Source organism: Pogona vitticeps, chromosome 1 (assembly GCF_051106095.1).
Source record: "Pogona vitticeps strain Pit_001003342236 chromosome 1, PviZW2.1, whole genome shotgun sequence".
NCBI classification, from domain to species: Eukaryota; Metazoa; Chordata; class Lepidosauria; order Squamata; family Agamidae; genus Pogona; species Pogona vitticeps.
The window spans coordinates 97,376,365-97,400,958 of record NC_135783.1 but is presented as its reverse complement, the minus strand read 5'-3'; the positions used below and the strand labels follow the sequence as shown (position 1 = coordinate 97,400,958).

General features: G+C 38.8%; 1 protein-coding gene across 1 annotated transcript in view; it reads right to left on the bottom strand.

Annotated features, from left to right (window-relative positions):
* Positions 1-10,256: 10,256 nt before the first annotated feature.
* Positions 10,257-24,594, bottom strand: part of PDSS2 (decaprenyl diphosphate synthase subunit 2) — a 106,119-nt gene continuing 91,781 nt past the window's right edge. The window contains exon 8 of the mRNA XM_020800294.3: positions 10,257-11,290. Within this exon, the coding sequence (XP_020655953.3) occupies positions 11,132-11,290 (159 nt within the window). The 3' untranslated portion in view covers positions 10,257-11,131. The remainder of the gene's footprint in view (positions 11,291-24,594) is intronic.

Sequence of the window (24,594 nt, the reverse complement as noted above, 5' to 3'; positions counted from 1 at the left end):
TTCAGATATCTTTAACATATTATCTACAATGAAAGGAGGTAAGAGCTAAAGAAACTTGCAGGCCAAATAGGAAAGTCTCATGAGTAATACCTTGTCATGGGACAGAAGTTCCCCTTGATAATTTGTATTCTATATTCTGTTACATGGTCTTCTCCAATATTATCTGTTTCCTGCTTGTGATTGTGTAGCAGATGTGCTTTATTTTTTAATCCTGGTTCTTCTTTGTCCCTCCCTCAGATCTGCATGCAAACCCAGAAGGGACCCCAAAGGGCTCATTTATCCACCCAGGAATGTAATTTTATTGTTTTCCTAACTACAGCTCTGATCAGAAAGGGAATAAACATGCCAGTTTCAAAGGGACTACATTATAATCATAGGGTGGCTTTGCAAGCACTTAATCTTATATGAAAAAGCATTGGGATACGTGGAACAAACTGTTTACTCATCTATGCTTCCTAATTAATTACCATGGCAAAAAGTACTCTTGATACACGAAGTAAAATTAAAATTCTTAGGTTCTTCAGCAGGAACTTTTATAGTTCATAGAGTTGTAGTTGAAGGGGGCAGAAAGAGATATGATCTGAAACTAATTCTAATTACTAGGGCCAGCACTACAATACTTTGTCTTCTTTTAGATCCCTTTTATATCCTAAGTCAGGTACCAAAGTGGCTAATAAATAATAATATTGCAGATAATTTCATATACAGACACACAAAGGAGGTGGTGGTGGGGGAGAACCAGTTTCCAGCAGAGGTAAGGAGATTACTGCCTGAGAAATTCTTAAAATGACCACAGTTTCTAATACCCCTGGACTGCTGGCCTTGGCTAACAGAAATTATAGTCTACCTAACCTGGAGGGCTTAGGCTACTTAACCCTGTTCTACAGCACTTCTCTTTTGGTAAACAATAGTTTTTATCATTCAACAGGCTCCTATCAATTTAGAAGCTTTGGAGTTTTTCTATGACTGTGCAGTGATATTGCTATTATTAGTGTTCCATGTCTTTAAATTGGGTGTGTACTATGTACATAAACCTTTAGCCAAATATTGCACTCCATGCCCAGACTCCCACTGGAAACTTGCAGTGTAAACCAGTGATCTTGTAAGCAATGTGAGCGATCTTGCTGGTTGTTGCATGTTTGAACATACCTAGGTCACACTTAAGTCATGTTTCCCAGGTGTGTGATACATAACCAGAAAAATATAAAACTGCTTGTATGATTCCCTATGTATTAGGATTTTAGCCACTGTGTCTGAGGAAGTGGATTAGAATACATGAAAGATCACACTGCAATAAATCTGTCAGTCTTTAAGGTGCCACAATATTTTCCAATTTTTAAAATTATAACCAGTGTTCCAGGTAATGAACAGTTTATTTAATTTAAAGCATGTCTAAGCTTCCCAATTTATTGATAAACAGACAGGTGAAGACTGCAAATATATTTAGTACTTAAGCCTTCATATCTGTAGCTCAGTCTATCTTTTCCTTTAAGTATGAGATTGAGAAATGCTCTTAAATAAACACTAGCTTGTTTGATGGAGCAGTGTTAACAATGATCAGAAGATCGGTTGGTGTTCTGGTATCAAATCCCGCACATCTCTAAGTTTGATAAAACACAAAGTATCCTTGACATTTCTCTACCAAAGATGGCCAGTAATTTCCTTCTGAGATCCTGATTTGTTTGTACCTCCTTTTGTCTTAAGGAAGATCCTACACCTAAATGCATCTGTTTAGAGTTCCAGCTAGAGATCCAACTGTGTCCTCTTCCAGCATACTCTAATGCTATATCCTTTTTAGTGTTTTTCATCTCTCCCCACAATATTTATATTTATATTTTATTTATTTATTGGACTTATATACCGCCCCATAGCGCTACAAGCACTCTCCGGGCGGTTTACAATTTTAATTATAAAGGCTACACATTGCCCCCCCAGCAAGCTGGGTACTCATTTTACCGACCTCGGAAGGATGGAAGGCTGAGTCAACCTTGAGCCGGCTACCTGGGATTTGAACCCCAGGTCGTGAGCACAGTTTTAGCTGCAGTACAGCGTTTTAACCATTGCGCCACGAGGCTCAATAGTCAAGACAGTCTTGAGTACATGGCTTCACAGGGGCAGATGGCAATCAGCGGAAGGATTTTCCTTTATGTACTTTCGTAAATTCTCTGATGATTCCAACTCTAGTAATATCACCTTTTGTGTGTAGATGGTGCCATCTTGCTACATAAGGGTCAATATTAGTTCACTTCTATATTCAATAAGAATATGATTTCAGAGCCACCAATTTAGACAATCACAATACGTTCATTTATTTATCATTGCAGGCAAATATGCTGGCATAATTTGGGTGCTAATGGAACTATCTAAGCCTATATTTTGATAGAACCAATGAATGCAGCCTGTATATTTCTGTTATACTACTGTCATCTATGAACATATTGCTTCATTAGCTAAAATGTGAAGAGAAGGGTGGGCTTGTAGAGACAAAACCACATTTTGGTAACATTCTTTGTGGCATCCGCTTTGTTATGCTGCTGTTGAACATAATGATGCAAACAAGTAAGCAATTGTACAAAATTATTGCCACTGATTTGCATATGAAATGCACACCTTTTACTGCTGCATGCTGGCATTGTTTAACCGGATTATAAATAGTAGAGCTGAATGTGCATGTATGCCAGTGAAATAGAAAATGGTCTCTGATGAGCACAAGGAAAGAATGAAGTGTTATTCAGACAATGCTGAAGCTGGAGAGTTTTCACTGAAATCAGTTATGGGAAGGAATTGTTAATTTCTCAATCATTCTTTTTGTAAAAAAACAGAGCTACTTAGAAGATCTCAGAAGTATATTTGTTTTTTTCCTCCAAACAAGTGAACTCTCTCATAGAATCCTAGAGACTGAAAGTAATAGGCTAACTATATGGGGTTTTTAGCTCGCTGTTGGTCTGCTGCTGGAACAGGCTGGTTTGTTCTTGAAGATGGCAATCAGACAACATCTTTGTTGGAGCAAACCACCCCAGTCTCAGAGCAGTGCTATCTGAACCTTTCTGGACTCATGTTAGGCTCACTTATTAAGCCACTTCATGATATTGGAAATTAAAGGAGCCAGACTAAATAGTCACTTGAACTCTTGATGAGAGGACTGCACAAAATGGCATATCACAGCTACACCTGATTCCAAGTAACCCTATATAGCACACACCAGCCCATTACAAAAGCCCTCATGCAGTTACATTTTAAGAGGCATGTTACTTATTCTATTGGTCTTCAGCTGGTGGGTCAGGCTCCTCTAGAACCCTAGTCTGATAGAGCCTACATAACAACACTATCACAGAACAAATATAGGGTAGAAATACAGAATTTGAATAAGAAATAAGAAACCCTTTGAAATACCTTGGCAAGACCACACCCCCCCGAACAACCTCCTTCTCAGCCCAGGAAGACAAGGGACTAGTCTGTTTTGGCTTGCAGGGCCTCTACTCTTGAGGCATTCAAGAACACTGGAGGCATTCAAGAGAAAATTGGGGAACCACCTGTCATATCTGCTTTGATCTGGATTCCTGCATTGAGCAGGGGGTTGGACTTGATGGCCTTATATGCCCCTTCCAACTCCATTATTTTATTATTCTATAATCCTAACAGACTTTTTTTCTCTTCCACTTCTCTCAGTAGAAGCTGCTGCAGTGCGTGCAGGTAGCATGCATGCAGCCTTCCCTGAAGGCCTACTTCTTCTGTCACACCTGCATTTCATACTGACTGTATTTCATATCCAATGAAGAACATTATCTGATTCTACTACAGAACACAAACCCTTCAAGTGAAAATCATACACACAGAGAGGGATACAAAATGTATTAACTCAACATATTTATATAGCAAAATCTTATTTCACTGTCTAATATCAAAGGGACCTAAACCTAATATTTTCCTGTTGATTTACAAATTATTATCAATCTACTAAATCTTCTTCCTAACTATATTAAGTAAACAATAAGTAATAAGATGTAAAGAATGTAAGTTGAGAGTTCAGAAAAGGAAACAGAGAAAACTGCTGCAGTGCAGACTTGCACTGGAGCATATCCTAACAGCAAACGCTCAGGAGATTTATAACCACCTTTCAATTGGAAAGAACCAATGTGACAAAATACTTTCTGATGTCTGTGCTTTCTTCTAGGTTTAACTGATGCAGACAGACATCATTTACAGCTTTGCTTTCACCCTAGACCCTGCCCCCTTGGGAAACCCAACCAGGAAACACAGAGTTCTCTGCCTCCACTACCCTTGGTACTTGTTGTTGTTTAGTCATTGTGTCTGACTCATCCTGACCCCATGGACCACAGCACACCAGGCCCTCCTGTCTTCCACTGCCTCCCAGAGTTTGGTCAAATTCATGTTGGTAGCTTCAATGACACTGTCCATCCATCTCGTCCTCTGTCGTCCCCTTCTCCTCTTACCTTCATACTTTCCCAACATCAGGGTCTTTTCAGGGGAGTCTTCTCTTTTCATGAGATGGCCAAAGTATTGGAGCCTCAGCTTCAGGATCTGTCCTTCCAGTGAACACTCAGGATTGATTTCCTTCAGAATGGATAGGTTTGATCTCTTTGCAATCCAGGGGACTCTCAAGAGTCTCCTCCAGCACCACAATTCAAAGGCATCAATTCTTCAGTGGTCAGCCTTCTTCATAGTCCAGCTCTCACTTCCATACATCACTACTGGAAAAACCATAGCTTTGACTATGCGGACCTCTGTCGGCAAGGCGATATCTCTGCTTTTTAAGACGCTGTTTAGGTTTGTCATCGCTTTCCTCCCAAGAAGCAGGCTTTTTTTAAATTTCGTGGCTGCTGTCACCATCTGCAGTGATTATGGAGCCCAAGAAGGTAAAATCTGTCACTGCCTCAGTATTTTCCCCTTCTATTTCCCAGGAGGTGATGGGACCAGTGGCCATGATCTTAGTTTTTTTGATGTTGAGCTTCAGACATTTTTGGCACTCTCCTCTTTCACCCTCATTAAGAGGTTCTTTAATTCCTCCTCACTTTCTGCCACCAGAGTGACATCATTTGCATATCTGAGATTGTTGATATTTCTTCTGGCAATCTTAATTCAGGTTTGGGATTCCTCCAGTCCTGCCTTTCGCATGATCTACTCTGCAGATAATAAGCAGGGAGACCATATACAGCCTTGTCGTACTCCTTTCCCAATTTTGAACCAATCAGTTGTTCCATATCCAGTTCTAACTGTTGCTTCCTGCCCCGCATATAGATTTCTCAGTAGATAAGGTGATCAGGCACTCCCATTTCTTTAAGAACCTGCCATAGTTCGTTGTGATCCACACAATCAAAGTCTTTTGTGTAGTCAATGAAGCAGAAGATGTTTTTCTGGAACTCTCTGGCTTTCTACATAATCCAGCGCATGTTAGCAATTTGGTCTCTAGTTCCTCTGCCCCTTTGAAATCCAGCTTGTACTTCTGGAAGTTCTCGGTCTACATACTGCTGAAGCCTACCTTGTAGGATTTTGAGCATAACCTTACTAGCATGTGAAATGAGTGCTTGGTGCTAATGTGTCTTAAATTTCATTTCTCAAGATACTTGAGAAATAGAGTTCACTTTCGCTTCTAGGAAGCAGAGACATATTTGTTGTATAATGTATAGGAGTCAATGGGACTCTGAATATTAGAAATTATTATTACAGATATTAAGAACTAGCAAATTTGGATTCACATATACTTAAAATTATCTGAACATGGTATTATTCAGTGAATTCTAAATATTTCTGAGTCTGAATGCACATGCCTAATAATAAGGCAGTTTCTTCAACAATAACTCAATGAATTAATTGAAATAGTACTTTGAAGTTCATTAGGCAATTTGCATAGAGCGATTTCCTAGTAAATTAACAATGTGAAAACTGACTCCTTTATGTATCAGTGAGAGAATGATAATGTGTTTTGAAAGAAAGGATTTAAAATGTTGTGGAAATGTAAGACTCTCTTACACATGGGGGAGCCAAAGTACTCTTCTGACTAATGGAGAGAGTGACAATATTTTAGATTGTAGTTTGTTTAGTGATGTTGTGAGAACTGAAAATGTGGAGGGGAAATATTTTTCCTATATATTATATAGGATAATATTTTTCCTGTATATTAAGAATGACAATTTAAAAAATCTGAAGGAAGCAAAATGAATCCTGCATATACATGCAATCTAAGTTCATTTGAATTTACAAGCATTGCACACTTAATTAACTATAGTAGCCGTGAACACAAACTTGTGCACCATGTGTAATGTTCCTTCAGAACAGAGAATGAATTGTTATATACTGTGCTATCAGCAAACTACTGCCTGAAATAACGTTACCTAACACTAAGGTGGACGGGGCACTGATGTTCTGCTGAAGAGTACAAAGGTTGATCTAGTAGCAGAAATACTTTTTCAAAACAACGTTCTAGTATAAACAGTATATATTTGGACATCATTGAAGAGATACTGATACCTTGTTGGGGAGCAGAAAAATTAGTCTAGCAGCAAAATACTCCCTTAGTAGAAATCAATCTCTCTCTCCCCCGACACACACACAGAAAGAGAGAGAGAGAGAGAGAGAGAGAGAGAGAGAGAGAGAAGACTTCACTGATTTCCTTAAATATAAAAAATAAGGTGCTTCTACCATACATAAGAAAGTGATACCAATAGTCCACGACACTTCAGTTACTAAATACCTCTATAAACATATGACATGTATTCTCCCATGTCCTATACAGAGTTGTATGGTTCAAGATGTTCATCTTTGAGGGAAACAAGTTATCATTACAAGGCCAGAGTTAAAGGTATCAATACCTGAAAAAGACTATTGTTTGAAGGTTTGCAGGCTGTTTATTCTAACTCTCCACACCGCCATTGGCAGAACTGCAGTAGTAGTCAAACTGTACTCAATATTTAGTAGCAGTAAATAACTTTGTTTTTGTTAAACAGCTGTAGCTGACAGCTTCAAAATATTACATAATAAATCAGTTTCCATGATGTCCCTTATACAGTAGTTTATCTCATTACAGTGGGGTCTCGACTTACGAACTTAATCCGTATTGGAAGGCAGTTCTCAGGTCGAAAAGTTCTTAAGTCGAATCTGCATTTCCCATAAGGAATGCATTGAAAACCATTTAATCCGTATCTGCTCTTTTCGTCCATAGAAACTAATGGGAAGCTGATATTCCGCCTTCTGCCACTAGAGGGGGATATTTTTCTTTTTTTCTTTTAACCTAAGATGACTTAGCTTTAAAAAAAAAGGGAAAAAAGAGTTCGTAACTCGAATCTAAGTTCGTAAGTCGAGTCCATATATTCCTATGAGAGCAATTCGTAAGTCGAAACGTTTGTATGTCGAGCCGTTCGTAAGTCGAGACCCCACTGTATTATATATTGAAAGCAGAGGGTAGTAGATTGTTTTGTGAAAGTCACTCAACAATCTGGACAAACCAACTGAACCATCTGATCCAATTTAATGAACTAACTATTGGACATACAGTAGTTTGCTGAAAAAGGCTATCATGAATTCTTGGAAGGTATATAAGAGTTAAGAATGGCAATAGTTCTCCCCCATGAAAAATGGCCATAAACTTTATATTTATATTAAAAAATGACCATGAGCCTGCTGTGACCTGGCATGTGCCTAATTTCACAATCCATGAGAGATTGGTATGCGTGAATAAAGGAGATTCTGCTGGAAAAGATGAATGCTTACACCATTGTCCTTACACGTTGCCCATGCTGCTTTGTCTTAGAGAATAAAGCAACTTGACTAGAACAAAGTTTGCACTGATATCTTTTTAATATATATTGCAATGTACACTATTTTTTCTTTTGAAAATGGTTAATATATTCAAATATATCCATCAGGTGTTTTTGCTGAATTCTTGAATGAACTTTCTGGATGTTATACACACAAAGAGAATTTGGGTTTCCTTTTTCATGATGTTTTCCTGTATGGTATCGCTCTGGACATGTATAACCCCTATAAGAATCTTGCTAATTTGATAGACTTGATCTGGACTTGGAGCTTCTTGGTTGTTTTCACCACTCTTAGATGAAATCCTTTTGTTGTTAGAACATGGCAAATTTCTCCCTTGTGCTGCTTGAGAGTATGTCTTATGGTTGTAATATTGTCAAGGGTATTTACTGGATAATGCCACTGACACCAATGGCAGGTACATGGAGCTGATATGCATGCAGAACTCTCATACATTTCAGCTGTACTTGCAACTCTGCTTGCATGGCATTTCTCTGAACATTGTTGTAGTTATGTGTTGTCAAGTCTTCTCCAACTTATGGTGACCTTATGAATGAATTACCTCCAAAATGTCCTGTCCTCAATAGCCTTTGTAAACTCAAGGCTGTAGCTTCCTCTATGGACTCAATCCATCTTGCATTTGGTCTTATTCTTCTCCTGCTGTCTTCAGCTTCGCTTGCATTAATGTCCCTTCCTGCAAGTCTCATTTTGTCACTAAACATTCATAAATATATCATAAATTTTCTGATAAATGGATTTAAAGCTGCAATGCAAACTTAATATTAAGGCATGAAAATCATACAGTAGCCAAGAATTGAATGCCCAGTTTCATATTTGAGTCCTTAGAATGAAAGGCTTCCCTAACTACTACAAAGACTTCATTTTTAGATGTGTCCCTTCAGTTCAGCAGAATTTACATATGCACTCATTGAATCTTTGGCTCATTTGTTTCACTATCAGATGATACACACAGGTAACGTAGCTGCCAGGAGCAGAACCATTCATGTTTTCTAGGGTTCTGTTATAACTTGGCCTTTCTGGAAAGATGTTTTAGAATGAATAACACTCTTAATATGTCACCAAATTCACACAACTCTATGTCCACTGTTTAGTTACCTCACACAGAGCATGGTCCCCAAATGCTATCAAAAGCTATTTGATTCATATTACAGTGGTGGTAGTCAACGTGACCTGCAAAGCAGTGAGTGAGAGATCTTAAAAATTAGGCAGTTGAAGAGAACATAGTGTACAGTATGTTAAGGAAGATGAAAGATAGAGATGTATAAGGATATTTGTGATAACTGCCTGGATGTCTTTGGTGCTTGATTGTAGCTTTCCCCATCTTCTAGCAACACATCCTCGCATTTGAATTTATTTTTCTTTCCTCTCTTTTCATGGAATATAAAGATTATAGGGATTATCTACATTATAGGGGTTGAGCTGAGGCAAATGGAAAATGGTATGGAGGGATAAATTCTGATAGTTGTTTAATTAGTTGTATATTGCTATGCGGTGTTCATTGCTTTGTATTGCTGTAGTTTTTTAAAACAGCAAGGCAGTTTGACAGTGAGAAGTGCTACTTATAAAACTCTTAATGTCCTCTTCATTAAAGTGAATATTCTGTATTAGAAATGTTTCTAAGAATTTTCTGCAGTTTGAGAATGTTCTCAGTGAGTTTGAGAGTTCAACTAATTCAATCTTCATTTTTATCCATTTCCCAAATGACTGAGATTTAGTAAAGAAATGTATTAACAGCTGTAGTGAATGTTATCAAGATTCTCTAATTCACCCTTTTAACTATATGTTTAATTTATCTCACCAACAGGAGTCAAAGCAGCTGAAATAAAATATTATAAATATATACACTTAATTAAAAGCATAAAAATTGGGCATAATTTAAAAGTGTATCAGTAAAAGAATGCTGTTTCTATCCAATGAAAAACCTCTTAACTTAAAAAACAAACAAAAACCTTGTGGGTAACACAGCAGCCCATTATATACAAGGTTTATAACATTTCACTTTGGACAGTGTGTGTGTATGTATGTGTGAAGAAGTTAACCGAAATAACTCCACTTAATGTTTGAGAGAGCGATGTAATGAAATCTGTTTGCTGTGCTAGCTGTCTCCAGATTGGGCTGTAATTACACCACAGAAGGAAGAAAGGTAGCTGAGTCTCAATCTGGATCATTTATGTAAACTCAGCCTTCTTGTCAACGAAGTTCTCAGATTACAAGCATGCAAACCACAAAAATCATCTCCTATGAACAAAACAGAGACAGTGTCAGATTGCAGGCTTCTGATATACCTTGTATTCTCTCTGTAATTGGACTTTAACATTTGACACAGTAAGGTTAAAAAACTTCTCATGTAATATACATCTATTCAGGGAATGAAATCCTGTACTAACAAGGGGTGAATAAGTGGAGGTGAAGAGAAAAGAATAGCTACTCTTAATTCTTTATGGCAGAGAATACATGCACACTTTTACTAAGAAACATTTATTTGGCAAGAACAAAAACAATGTCCAGTAAATCTTTTTTTAAAAGTACTTTTTTGTTGAAAGAAATTGCATGATATATAAAAGGGAACAAGTAACTCTCCTGGAGGTTTAAAACGTCATTCTGTGAATCAAAGACTTGACAAACAACACATTCAAAATTATCCTTTTATGCAGAACCATGTTAATATCATAAAGCTCTTACCATACCCGATGTGCTCCCTCAGCAATTCTTTCAAACACTCAACACATTAGGTATAGGGTAATTTTATATTTAAATACACAGAGAAACAGTATGAGGAGATATAGCTGCCTGTAAGCAGATAAAAGATTCCCTCCTCTTTCTCCCCCACCCCAATTCATCGAGTTGCCCTTCATGTTGATAAATTGGTACATTAATTCTGGTTTTAAACAGCCATCTCTCTGGCAGATTTAGAGAGCATTCCTCCCAACACCTGCAGCTTCACGCCCCCCTCTGCCTTCTTTAGTGCAGGAAAACCACAGGCCACCACACTGGCGCCATCCCTGGCTATGTCCAATCAATAAGGACTTATTTCCTGTCCATTTGCTGAGGTCACAGAAGCGAGTCTCATTAATTATTTCTACCGGTGCAGCCTCAAGTGTGCTTCTGGCATGACAAGTGAAAACTGTTTGACCTTTTTTCCCTAATTTTGTTTGCAGCAGTTCCGAAGAATATACGTGTTCATTTGGGAATGTGGTGAGTGGAACAGAAACATTAAGGGGGGAAAAATCCGTTGTCACATTCAGATTCTTAACAACAGCAAATTTTGACTGTCATGACTATTATCTGTTCCACTCATTTCTGCAAATGGACAATAGTTTCTTTTTCCAGTTGTACATCATGGAAATCTTGTCACAGCATAAACAATGTTCTCCAGTGCAGATCTGGCCTCTGAGGGAGGGAAGCACTCCAGAGCCTCCAGTGCTCTGTTCCCATGGAAACGACATAGGTCAATAGCTGAAGTCACACCTTTGCCAGCCTTGATTGCATCTTGCAACTGTGAGAAAACACATGCACAATATCATCGGTTTTGACAGAAATCACTATAACCAGAAAGCTAGAAAACACAGTGATTCTGTATTTTCATGAACTGGGTTTCAAAGATTAACTGAATTGCCAAAAATAAAATCACATTAGGTTTCATAATGAAATAGTTCCAATATATTTAAACGAGTCTATCACTTAGTGATAATTCAGGATACTAACCCACTTAAAACTGAACATAATTTTAGCAGAAGGCTTTCAGCTATTCATGTGTGTCATGCTTTTATGTTAGAAATGAAACCAATAAATAATAGTGTACTTAATTTGTGAACATATATTTTGAAGAAAAATTCAATATATGGAAATAGATTAATATGCACATTCACTTTCCCTGTTGTATACATTATAGCAATATAAACTGCTCTATTTATACACTGTGTCTACGAATCCGAAATAGAATTTTAAAAGAGGTTTGCCATGATTGTTTGTAATCTTCTTTTCTCCAAAGTACCATTCTCACTGGTCTCTGACCTTAATGACATTAACCAGGAGGCAAAGATTTTAGCTAATGGGAATGATCAACCAAACTACTTACTATACAATCTTCATTTAGTGAGGAATCCCAAGAATTTCCAGGTGAGTCTACTCTAGATCAAGAAGCATTGTAGGGCTGCATTTCTAGTAGGCTATGCTCACTGGTACACTTTTGCCCTCTAGAACTGTATAATACTTTAAAAAGTGAAGAAATACAAGAGAAATAAAGAAAACAAAATGAAATACAACCTATCTGCTATAAAAGGATAGTCAGACTTGTACCCACCATATGTTTTGGATAATAATAACCATCTCTCCTGCCCAGTCATAGCCAACAGTCAGAGATTTGGGGAGTTATGTAAAACATCTGGTTGATAATAAGTTCCCTGCAAACAGACATTTACAAGTCCCACAGGAAAAACCTAGGCAGATGTTTAACTATCTAACTAAAGTAAGTGGAATTTGAAATTTTAATTTTGCTTGGATTGTACCCTACACAAACTCTCTGACTGTTCCATAAGCAAGAGGATTGCATACCTTCACCATCTTGCTGTTATGTAACAGGTTGTTTCTTTGTTTGAAAAGGTTTAATGGAAACAATAATTACCTACTATATTTTATCATTCTCCCCTTTTCTACTTAAAATGATGTACATATTTACTGTCCTTATATTATCTCACATCAACACTCATATTTCAGGTTCAGAGGATGAACAATGACTAACCAAAGCTGAAGTTCATAGTTTCATAAGGATCTAAACTTGTTTTTTATTTAAATATATATATATTTTAATAATAAACAATATGACAAAAAATAGAAAGAAAAGGAAAAAGAAAAATACCTAACAACAAAAACATAAAGTCAAATTCAAATGAAACTCATAATACATAATACATCCAGTGTTCCAGAAGACATCAAGGCCCTCTTCCAACACTGCCTAATGACCAGCTATTTCCAGTGGAATAATGAATTCTATGAACAGACAGATGGAGTGACCATGGGCAGCCCCCTCAGCCCGGTTATAGCAAACTTCTACATGGAGCATTTTGAAAAACTTGCCCTGGCTTCGGCACCCCTCGCACCCACAGTTCCAATATGTGGATGACACCTTTACAATTTGGAGTCACGGTGAATAAAATTGGAAGAATTTCTCAACCATCTCAACAGCATCCACCCAAATATACAATTCACCATGGAAAAAGAAATAGAGGACCAGCTCCCGTTCTTAGATATCATGGTCCTATGCAAAACTGATCTCCGACTGGGACACAAGGTCTACAGAAAACCCACCCACACAGACCGGTACCTACACAAAAACTCCAACCACCACCCACAGCAAAAAAGAGGCATAACCAAAACACTGGTAGACCGGGCAAATCGGAACTGTCTACATTTCTCAGCGCTGAACTCAACCATCTGAATTGGGCCCTACAGGCAAATGGCTACTCCAAAAATGAAATCACAAGAGCCATCAAACCAAGAAAATAACACCAAACTGAAGAAGAAAAACAGCCACCCACAAATAAAGTATTTCTGCCATACATCAAAGGGGTCACGGACCGCATGGGGAAACTTTTGAAAAAACAACCTACAAACAGTATTCAATCCCACCACAAAAATACAACAAATGTTATGGGCTATCAGCAACAAACATGTGAACTGAAGGTTAGAAAAGGAACATTGAAAGCAAATAATTGCTTATTATTATTAATAATAATGATAATGATAATAATGATAATGATAATAATTTAACTTATATGCCATCCACACTACCCAAAGGTCTCTGGGCGGCTTACAAAAATCTCCTTGCCAGACCTCTTTAAGAGCAATAGCTTTATATTCATCCTCTATCAACAATTTATATGTGCACTTCTTATCTCTTTTCTATTTTTATTATCTTCCATCTTCTCCCCTTTTTTGCAACAATCTATTCAAACGTTGCCATCACTCTGCCCTCTCCTTCCTTTTTTTCTCCATTAATTAGTCCTGTTTCTACATACCCCATCCTAGGCCATTAATTTAATCCCCACTATTGTATCCCTAAACATCAGTGGGTATCAGAACATAAGGCAACATAACGTATGACACTTTATACTATCTACTCAGTATATACAGCATATACAGAAAGAGAATATCTCCCACCTCTAATCATGTAACACAGTCCTCACCCACTGTATGAAATTGTTGAACAAAGGTAATGCTTCCAAGTTGCTTACACTTCAATTACTTTATATACTCAATTATAAGCCTAGTTTTTCAGCACATTTTTTGCTGAAAAAGCACCCTCTTGGCTTATACTTGAGTCAGTGTCAAAATTACATGTTCTCCCCTGCAGTGCGGGTGTTCTCTGGTCTCTCCTGCTCATCTACGGGCACCTGCAGCCTCTGTGGGTGGTCCGATGACCCGGGTTAAGTACACTGCATTTCCGCTTCCAGGACACTCCCATCCTCCTCCTCCTGCATATTCTATGTACCCACCTTCCTCCTCCCACCTTCCTCCTCCATCCTCAGTCTCCCTTCATCTTGTTACGCAGCAGTAGAGCAGTAGATAAGCGCAGCATCCGGTATGAGTCCTCTCTCCGCAGGCAGTGAAGTGTATCTCACAGTTCAGAAGGGCAGTATCTTCAAAAACATTTAACCTATTGATGCCTCGATTAATGTAATTTTATTGGTATCTATTTTTATTTTTGAAATTTACCAGTAGCTGCTGCATTTTCCACCCTCGGCTTATACTCGAGTCAATAAGTTTTCCCAGTTTTTTGTGGTAAAATTGGTTGCCTCAGCTTATATTCGGGTCGGCTTATACTCAATATATTATTACTCATATACGGTACATTGAAGTGACTACTGGGATAGGACAGGAGGAAGAGATTTCTTGCCAACCGCATCCACTTCATGGTGGATATGAAACAAAAACTGAGAAGGAGGTGAATAAATAATCTGTCATCTTAGCATGTAGAGACTCTTAGGGAAGTTATACAGTGAGAAAACCTCCTCTCAAAAAATCAGTTTTAGCACAATATTTTTATTTTGGCACCTAAAAGATCAGAAAATAATCCACAGATTTTTTTTTTTCAGAACCTTTTATCAAACAAGATGGGAGCCAAAGTAAAGAGTGAAGAAGGAATAAAGTAGCAGCTGCTTTAGCCATAAGTCAGCATCAGATTACAGTTTGAAGACAGAAAATGTAAGGGACTTGCATGTACTCTGAGGAAGAGTTCTGAAGCTCTCAAAAGCATTCACCAAGGCCAAAATCCTGTTTACACATGTGTAAGTTAAATTACATAACTCACTGTGATGAGCTGCTGTTTATGAACAATGCACTAGTTGCATTACAAGGTATGTACCTCATTGCATAATAGCCATGCACCTTGGAGTTTGATTGATGGTGCCTCAGTAGGTAACAGCAATTCACTGTGATGACTTACACAAATTACCTTACACAACCATAGATCACTTGTTACTTTTGAGTTCGCCAACTAAAGATACCATACTACAGGTGATTTCAGCACTTTTTGAGACTTTTTAAAAACAACAGGGCAATATTATTTTTGCAAAAAGATATACACATCCAGCTATAAACGTTTATATATAACATTAAAGTCTGTAGATATTCTTCTCTGCAGTACTTCAGCAATTTTGGTAGAAAATTTTGTCTAAATGATCTGAAAATAACATAGGAACCCAAACATATCTTACAGAGCAATCTATTTTATGTAGGCAATTGCACTCATAAATAATGAATGACTGTTCTGATCTAAACATGTAATTTAAATGAATTAATTATGTATATTCAAGGATGAACTCAATTTTTAGCATGGCACAGTACTTAAGTGCTCATGTCTCAATTCATAAAAAATTAATTTCCCACATTACTTAGCACAATACTTGGAGAGAAATTTGTGTTCATGATATGCAAATAAATTGCAACATTAATAAAGCATTTATTTCAAAATGTGTAAACACACTAAATAGAATGGGTAGAACCAGGTACGAAACAGGTAATTAATATCACAAATACATTAGTTGTTTTCCACATTTCTGGTATCCAACTCTGTAACAAGCTGCTGATGTTTTGCTGAATATATGACAGCATCTACCTCACATGGTGATAATAAGAGTAGGACTAGGAAATCACATTTAAAGATTTTGTAGTCTATTGAAACTCTTGAAAATTATCACATCCATGGTAACTCAGTGTTCCTCAGAAATCTGGGATATTCTGTAATTAATCTTAAAGACAGGTATTATTATGGCTTCGGACCAAGCAATGGGAAATTTACCTGAGTTATTGATATGGGTAAACAAGTTTGCCAACAGAAGTGCCCATCAATCCATATTAGCCTTTAGCATTTCAGGGAGAATGGCATCGGTTCCTGGGGCCTTGCCTGATTTCATACTTCTAATCAGGGTTTTTGTTTCAGTCACTGTGACTGGCCTCCATGGAAGAGTGTCATTTAAATTTATAGTTGGAAAGAAATCTATTGAATATCTAAGAGTATTATTGAGTACTCTTTAATGTCCCCAAATAGAGTAGAGAAGTGCTATTACCAGATGTCCTCTGAGATGTTACAGCTCAGCTGATTCGAGGATAAGCTCAGGGCATCAGTGACAAGAGCTCAGAAGAGCTTAGATTTTTTTTATTTAAAGTGCATTCTATTAATACATTCCATTCCTTTTGAATTGCTTGTCTCTTTTTAAGTGCTATTAATTGTATATATCATAATATTCTGCGGGTAATACATTTAGGTTTTCCTTTCTATAGTTGTTATATACCTCTCAGTTGTTTTTTAACTACATAACATTCCCTGTCAAATCACTTGGGGCCGCTTATCTTTAATGTGGCTTGTGGAATCAGTTGTTTGGAGGTTAGGGTCGTATTCATCGCACTGATTAGGACTGATTAGTTATTTTTGGCAGTAGTGGCATTTGTGGCTCCTATGATTGAATTTTTTAGGGACTCCCCCTCAGCGGAGCCAAAGAAGCCTTCTAGCTTATTGTGGGTTTCCTCAGTCCAGTGTATTCTATTTTGTTTGAAGCTTGGAGATGGGGTTCTGCACTCAGATGGACAGACTGTGAAAGCAGGAGGGTGGTATTAAGGGGCAGATGGTCACTATCCAGCCTTAGGCCTACAAAAAATTCCAGTACCTGTCTAGATAAAGAGTGGGAGATTAGCACAAAATGCACAGCACTGCTTCCATGTCCTGATACATAGGTGAATTCAGGGTGTTTGTCATAGCGGGGGTTCTCGTTTAATATTATAAGACCAAGGCGAGTTACCATTTGGCTCCTACAGATGCCACCATAACTCACCTTAGTATCTTTGGACATTCTATCATATTTAGGGGCAAAGATCTCATTTTCAGCTGCCCCCCCATAAACTAGAAGAAAAGAGTGCGCTGTTATTTGAGCCTAATCTTGCATCTAAGTCCCCCATTATGAGTAGCTGGGCTCTAGGGAGTTTGCATTCCAGTCCTATTATATAAATGTCCAGGTCTTCCCAAGCTTGTTTTATGCTTTTCTGAGATTAGAAGGGTGGGATATAAACATTGACCAACAAAAGAGTCTTAGGCCCACAGACTATAGGTCCGGCCATTGGGCTCGGGACTGATGTGACGCGTCTTATTCTTTTTCTTTCGGGGCACCTCCGCAACTGAGCCCGTTGGAGAACCAGGGCTGGTTCCAGTCTCCTGTTGAACCTCGACCAAGCTATGAACAGACTCGGGAGATAGACTCACATGTGGTTACACAACCACCTCCGGCCCCAAGGGAGGAATTTTCTCATCTCCTGATGGTACCGACAGATACCATCTCGTGCCAGGTATGAGACATCGATGTCAGCGGCGAGAGCAGAGAAGAAGGTTTAAGTGACTTAGAAGATTTCTTCTTCAGTGTCGAGCCCGATGGAGGCTTCGACATAGAGACCGAGGCAGTCAACCTCGAGCCCAAGGATATAGATTTTGCAAATCTGCTTGCCTCAGAAGGGGAACAGACCACAGCCAGAGAAACTCCCGAAAGAGGAGTACATGGTGGTTCCATGGTCAAAGAACAAGTCGGGCAAAGAGATTTCCCTTCACAAATGGGAACGTAATCTCTGCAGTGTCTGCTTCAATGCCGGTTTAGTGAAAGCTTTACAGAAAAAACAAGAAGCAGGATGGTACTCTTCACCAAGGCAGAAAAAACAGAGCGAGTGGCAGTCAGAAAGAGGCACTTTGCCGTTGCAGGAGGCACAGTATTTAAAAGGCCCCGACGTGGCCATAAACTCTAAGCTAACAACACAGTTTTACACTTTCAGAACAGACTCACAATTGCAGGAGAATAGTCAGGCAAGCCGAGATTAATAAACAAGGAGGTCCGATAATGACTGAAAAGAATTTAAGAGGGAAACAACGCAAGCTCCGATTCACATTGCTGCTATAGCAGCGGCAGAAAATGGAGCTGAGGCACTTGGTGCCGGGGGCGTGGTTATAGCCGGCATGGGAGGTCCCAGCACCATGTGCTTAAAGTTCTAGAAGGTTCTGAAGCTGCTCTGCTCAGGCGCAGATTAACCCATTAGTGTGCATTCACAGAGACCACGAAGGAGAAGCTATCTTGAGTTTTTTCTTTACTGGGGGGGGGGGCAATTTATACCAGCTGCTATCCACGCGTTTAAGCTCAAGATTCTGCCCCAACTTAACATTATATGGTATACCAACTTGGATTGTAGGATTTCACACAAGTATAAAGAGTGTTCTTTCAATTTTTCTAAGATCCATTCTGGGAATGCCAAGATGCGTCCCTGCAGCTGCCTTACGATTAGAGACTGGTCTAACACCACTAGAATGTAGTGCTTGACTCTTTGCTTTTAGATATTGGAATAAGGTAATGCATATTGATCCCTCCATGCGATATCTTAACCTTATACAGAAAGCTTTCCATAATAGCTCATGGCTTAAAGCTTTTCCATGGGACGTGGTGGTGCTGCGGGTTAAACGGCAGAAGCCTGTGTGCTGCAAGGTCAGAAGACCAGCAGTCGTAAGATAGAATCCATGTGACGGAGTGAGCTCCCGTCACTTGTCCCAGCTCCTGCCAACATAGCAGTTCAAAAGCATGCAAATACAAGGAGATAAATAGGTACCACCACGGTGGGAAGGTAACGGAGTTCCATGTCTAGTCATGGTGGCCACGGAAACTGTCTATGGACAAACACTGGCTCTACAGCTTGGAAACAGGGATGAGCACTGCGCCCTAGAGTCGGACACGATTGGACTAAAATGTCAAGGGGAACCTTTACCTTTACCTAAAGCTTTTCCAGGCAAACTGTATCTATTAGGGCTCTCTACGGACTTTCTTTATGCCCAGGAACCCAAGGCAGCCTATCCTAGAAAAGCAGATTAGGGACATTGACTTTCAATATTTTTTTTCAAAGGCTCACAAAACATGCTCCATCTTGCACCTTGGCCTAAACTGTAATTTCTTCCAAAGAGCTAGGTATTTGGAGAATCTGATTATCCCAAAATACAGGCATGTCTTCTCCAGAGCCCAATGTAACTGTCTCCAATCTGCAATTTAAATAGGCAATATTCTGGCACCCCTTATGAAAAAAGGTTGTGTCCTTGTAAGGATAGAGAAACTGAATCTTTGAAGCACGTCCTTTTTTAGTGCAATTTTTACAGAAATAAGTGTATCAAACTCCTCAAACCCATAATGAATGTCTTCCCAGATAGGACTCTGATTTGGCATACGAAATATTTTATTAAGCGACACAAACAAGATAACCACAGAATTTGTGGCCAAATTCCTTCTCTCTGCCGAAAGAATACGAAAGACAATCTTGACCTCTACCTAAGCCCGTCATAAAAAAACCAATGTATGGGTAATCTATTTTATTAATTTATACTGTTTTAGCTATCTTGAAATGTTTTAATTGCTTATATCTATTTTAAATATTACATATATGTATCCTATTGGGTCGGAGACCACAAATAAAGATTGACTGACTGATTGACTGTAATTATTCTCATATACCATTGGACTAAGATATACCATACTGTTATCTATAAATTAATCACCTGATTCATAAAAAACAAACCCAAGACTGCTACCATAAGAGTAGAATACAGTAAGACAAATTCTAAAATCAACTAGACCACAACACCAGCACTCTTGGCCTTTCGGCGCCAGGCAAAGACCTTTCTGTTCACCCAGCATTTTAATTAATTAATTTTAATGTTTTAAGAAATATTTTAATATATGCTATTTTATACTGTCTCTTAAAATGTTTTTAATGTTTTTAAGTTTTAATGTTGTACGCTGCCCAGAAGCCACTGGCAATGGTGCGGCTAAAAAATATTGTAAATAAATAAATAAATATAAATAAATAAAGTAGCAGTGATGACGGATGTCCAACAGCTATGCCTGCCTAAACAGCAATAATTGTACACTTCTGAAGTCTTAGCAAGATAATCAATGATGAAATTGCACAGAGAGTGTGATAAAGGAGACAAACACTAGCTTGCTTTTGATGTTTGGCCAGCTTAACCTTACCAGGTTTTATTTTCTTCTAATGTCCTAACCATTTTTTTCAAGTAGATTTTATACAGGAGGATATGGTGAAAAATTATTTTATGGATGGTCTTATTTGTTGCCAAATAGAAAATCCCCATGTTCTAGCATAACCGGGGGAGGGGGAACCCACAGAAAATGAAGGGAGTGCCCTTTTCTGAGTGGCTTTTTTTTCAACCCCTTCTTCTTGTAGACTTGTCAGTTATTCACTAGCTTATTTCCAGGCATAGGCTGCACATGTACCTGGAATTAAGGCTCTTTGTCTTTGACAGGCTAAACCTGGTGGTTCAAAAGTAGTACAAGTAGTTGTTTCTGGTTCAACTTGCTGGCTATGTAGTAGACTTCTCACTTGTTTCTTTGTTCTCTTTTAGATATTATTTGGCCAGTAATAATAGAACGCATTGGCCAGGAAAGCCTTGAGAAAAAGAATAAGAGGAGATATATTTATAACGTATTGTATCCAAATATCTGTAATACTGTCATACAGAGGAGAGGAAGGATCTGTTCTCAATCTTTCCAGAGTACAGAACATGTAATAATGGGCTCAAGATATAGGAAGCCAGATTTTGGTTAAGTATCAGCAAAAACTTCCTGTTAGAGCAGCATGAAAATAGAAGCAATTACCTTGCGAGGTGCTAGGCTCTCCACCACTGGAGGCATTCAAGAAGACGTTACACAGCCACCTGTCAGATATACTTTAACTTTGATTCCTGCATTGAGCAGGGGTTTGGACTCTATGGCCTTCTAGGCCCCTTCCAACGTCATGAGCCACCTTGGGCTTCTTTCTAGAAGTAAGGCAGGGTAAAAACATTTTGGGGAAAAATTAAAATAAAATGATACTATTAATCCTCCAAAGCCACAGATTTATTTTGGATAGACCTGTTGACTTGAAGCTATGAGGGGGCAATTTCGTGGCATTTATCAAACTCAGGATATCAAATATTTATTTATTTATTTATTTATTTATTTATTTATTTATTTATTTGTTTGTTTGTTTGTTTGTTTGTTTGTTTGTTTGATTGATTTATATCCTGCCCATCTGGTATATTTCTCTCTCTCTCTCTCTCTCTCTCTCTCTCTCTCTCTCCCCACACACACACACACACACACACACACACACACACACACACACACACACACACACAGAGACACACGCAGGAGCAAAGTCTCAAATACACCCACTGCCTTCCAGCTATTCAGTCTTTGCTTCTCATTCAACTACAATCAAGCTAGAGCTAACAAATGTCAAGCATCAAACCAATCACAGTTTCCCAGTTCTTATTCAGGTTCCTGCCTTCACACAAACAAACTGTACCCTGCATTCTAATCTAATAGAGACCAACAACTTTGCTCCCATCTGATTCTCAGCTTTCCTTACATAAAATATTGTTTTCTCATAAACTAACTTCCATCTTACCTCATAATTTGCTAAAAAAGCAAATGCAAAAAAGCAAATGTGGCATTGATTTGTGGTCAAGGGACTAACTAATGCATTAAGCATTTGCCGTGTTATGTGCTAGCTTTTCTAACTTTGTTTTCTTTTGTGGGGAACCTTTTGCCTCTTTAAGTGCTGACATGTAAACTATCAGAATGTTACTCTGAAATAGGGTCGGTACACTTCATAGCTAATAGATGTAACTTTCCCCTGTCACTGTTTCCCCCATTATGCACAATTTCAGTATTAGTTGCTACAGATTTGACTGGTGTTAGTGGCTGAACACAGTAACGTCTTCTTTTCAAATAGCAACAACTCGATAATTCTTTATTTTAAGAGGGACTGGACTTGATAATCCATAGGGTCCCTTCCAGCTCTGCAGTTCTAGGATGATGATGATGATGGTGATGATAAGTGCTTTATTTTACAGTGGGGTTTTTTTGGTTATAGTACAGTATAATGCAATTCTTCCTGGCACACAACTGGCAAGATAATGTAACCTGTTAAATATTTAGCAGCTTAACTGTTACTACATAACTCATGGGATATTTTGTCTCAGTGGAAGCATGCTGCTGGCAGCCAAAGAGACAACTTTCCTGATTTCTTCCTTCCCATCACATCCCAGAGGATCTCCTAATCCTCCAGAGCACAGTTTCAGAAAATGTAAGCACCTGCAATAAGAGAAGGAAAGTAGCTTCCTGTTCTTTTGTTTGCAAGTTTGAAGCCTAGATCAAACTTAGTTAGAAGGAAGTTGAAAGGGAAGGTAAAAAGAACCCAATCTCTCCAGAGTGCATGGAGCCTGTTTAAAACAATGGTAGTAGAAGCCCAGCAGAAGTGTATACTTCTGCTGGACTCAACTAAGTCCAAGAGGGTGCTGCCGTGGTTAATGAGCGGAGTTAGAGAGGCTTTATAGGGCAAGGAGGGGTTCTTCTGTAAATGGAAATCCTTCCCAAATGAGGAAAATAAAAAGGAACACAAACTCTGGCAAAAGAAATGTAAGAAGATGATATGGAAGGCAAAGAAAGACTTTAAGAAATGTATGGCCAGCAATATAAAGGGCAATAATAAAAGCTTATTTAAATATTTTAGAAACAGGAAACCTTTCAGAGAAGCAGCTGGCCCTCTGGATGGTGAGGAAGGTAAAGGGGAGGTGAAGGAGGACATGGAGATTGCAGAGAAATTAAATGAGTTCTTCGCATCTGTCTTCATGACAGAAGACCTTGGGCAGATTCTGCTGCCTAAACGGCTCCTTCTGACTAATGAATTAAATCAGATACAGGTTAAAAGAGAGGATGTTTTAGACCTAATTGATAAATTGAAGATCAATAAGTCACTGGGCCTAGATGGCATCCACCCAAAGGTTATTAAGGAACTGAGGAACGAAATTGCTGATCTCTTAACTAAAATATACAACTCATCCCTTAAAATGACCACAGTGCCAGAGGACTGGAGGATAGCACATATCATGCCAATCTTTAAAAAGGGAAGGGGGACAGGAAACTACAGGCCAGTTAGCCTTAACGTCTGTTCCAGGGAAGATGGTGGAAAGCTTCATCCAAGATAAAATTTTAAAACATGTAAAAGAACAAGCCTTGCTGAGGGAAAATCAGCATGGCTTCTGTAAGGGTAAGTCTTGCCTTACAAACCTTTTAGAATTCTTTGAAAAGGTCAAAAGGCATGTGGATGCAGGTGAACCAGTCGATATTGTCTGTCTGGATTTTCAGAAGGCATTTGATGAGGTCCCACAGTAAAGACTGCTGAGAAAACTCCACAGTCAGGGGATAAGAGGGCAGGTCCTCTTATGGAGTGAGAATTGGTTGAAAAGCAGGAAACAGAGAGTAGGTGTCAATGGGCAATTTTCACAATGCCCTAGGGATCTGTCCTTGGACCGGTGCTTTTCAACCTGTTCATAAATGACCTGGAGACAGGGATAAGCAGTGAGGTGGCCAGGTTTTCAGATGACACACAACTTTTCTGGGTGGTGAAGACCAGAAGGGATTGTGAAGAGCTCCAGAAGGATCTCTTCAAACTGGGAGAATGGGCAGCAAAATGGCAAATGTGTTTCAATATAAGAAAATGCACATTGGAGCAAAAAATCAAAAGTTTAGTAATCAGTTGATGGGTTCTGAGCTGTCCATGATGGATCAGGAAAGAGATCTTTGTGTGCTGATGGACAGCTTGATGAAAGTGTCAACCCAGTGTGCAATGGCAGTGAAGAAGGCCAGTTCCATGTTAGGTATCATTAAAAAGGGGATTGAAAATAAAACAGCCAGCATTATAACGCCATTGTACAAAACGCTGGTAAGGCTGCACCAGGAGTAATGCGTACAGTTCTGGTCGCCGCACCTCCAAAAAGACATAGTGGAACTGGAAAAGGTGCAGAAGAAAGCAACTAAAACAATGACTGGGCTAGGGCACTTCCCTTATGAGGAACGACTACAGCATTTGGGGCTCTTTAGTCTAGGGAAACGGTGCCTGAGGGGGGACATGATTGAGATGTATAAAATTATGCAGGGGATGGATAAAGTGGATAGAGGGAAGCTCTTTTCCCTCTCATACAATATCAGAAGCAGGGGACATCCACTCAATTTGAGTGTTGGGAGAGGGAGAACAGACAAAAGAAAATATTTCTTTACCTAGGGTGTTGTTAGTCTGTGGGGCTCCTTGCAACAGGATGTGGTGATGACATCTGGCTTAGATGCCTTTAAAACAGTGTTCCCCAACCTTGGGCCTCCAGATGTTATTGGACTACAGCTCCCAGAAGCCTTCACCACCGCCTCTGCTGGCCAGGATTTCTGGGAGTTG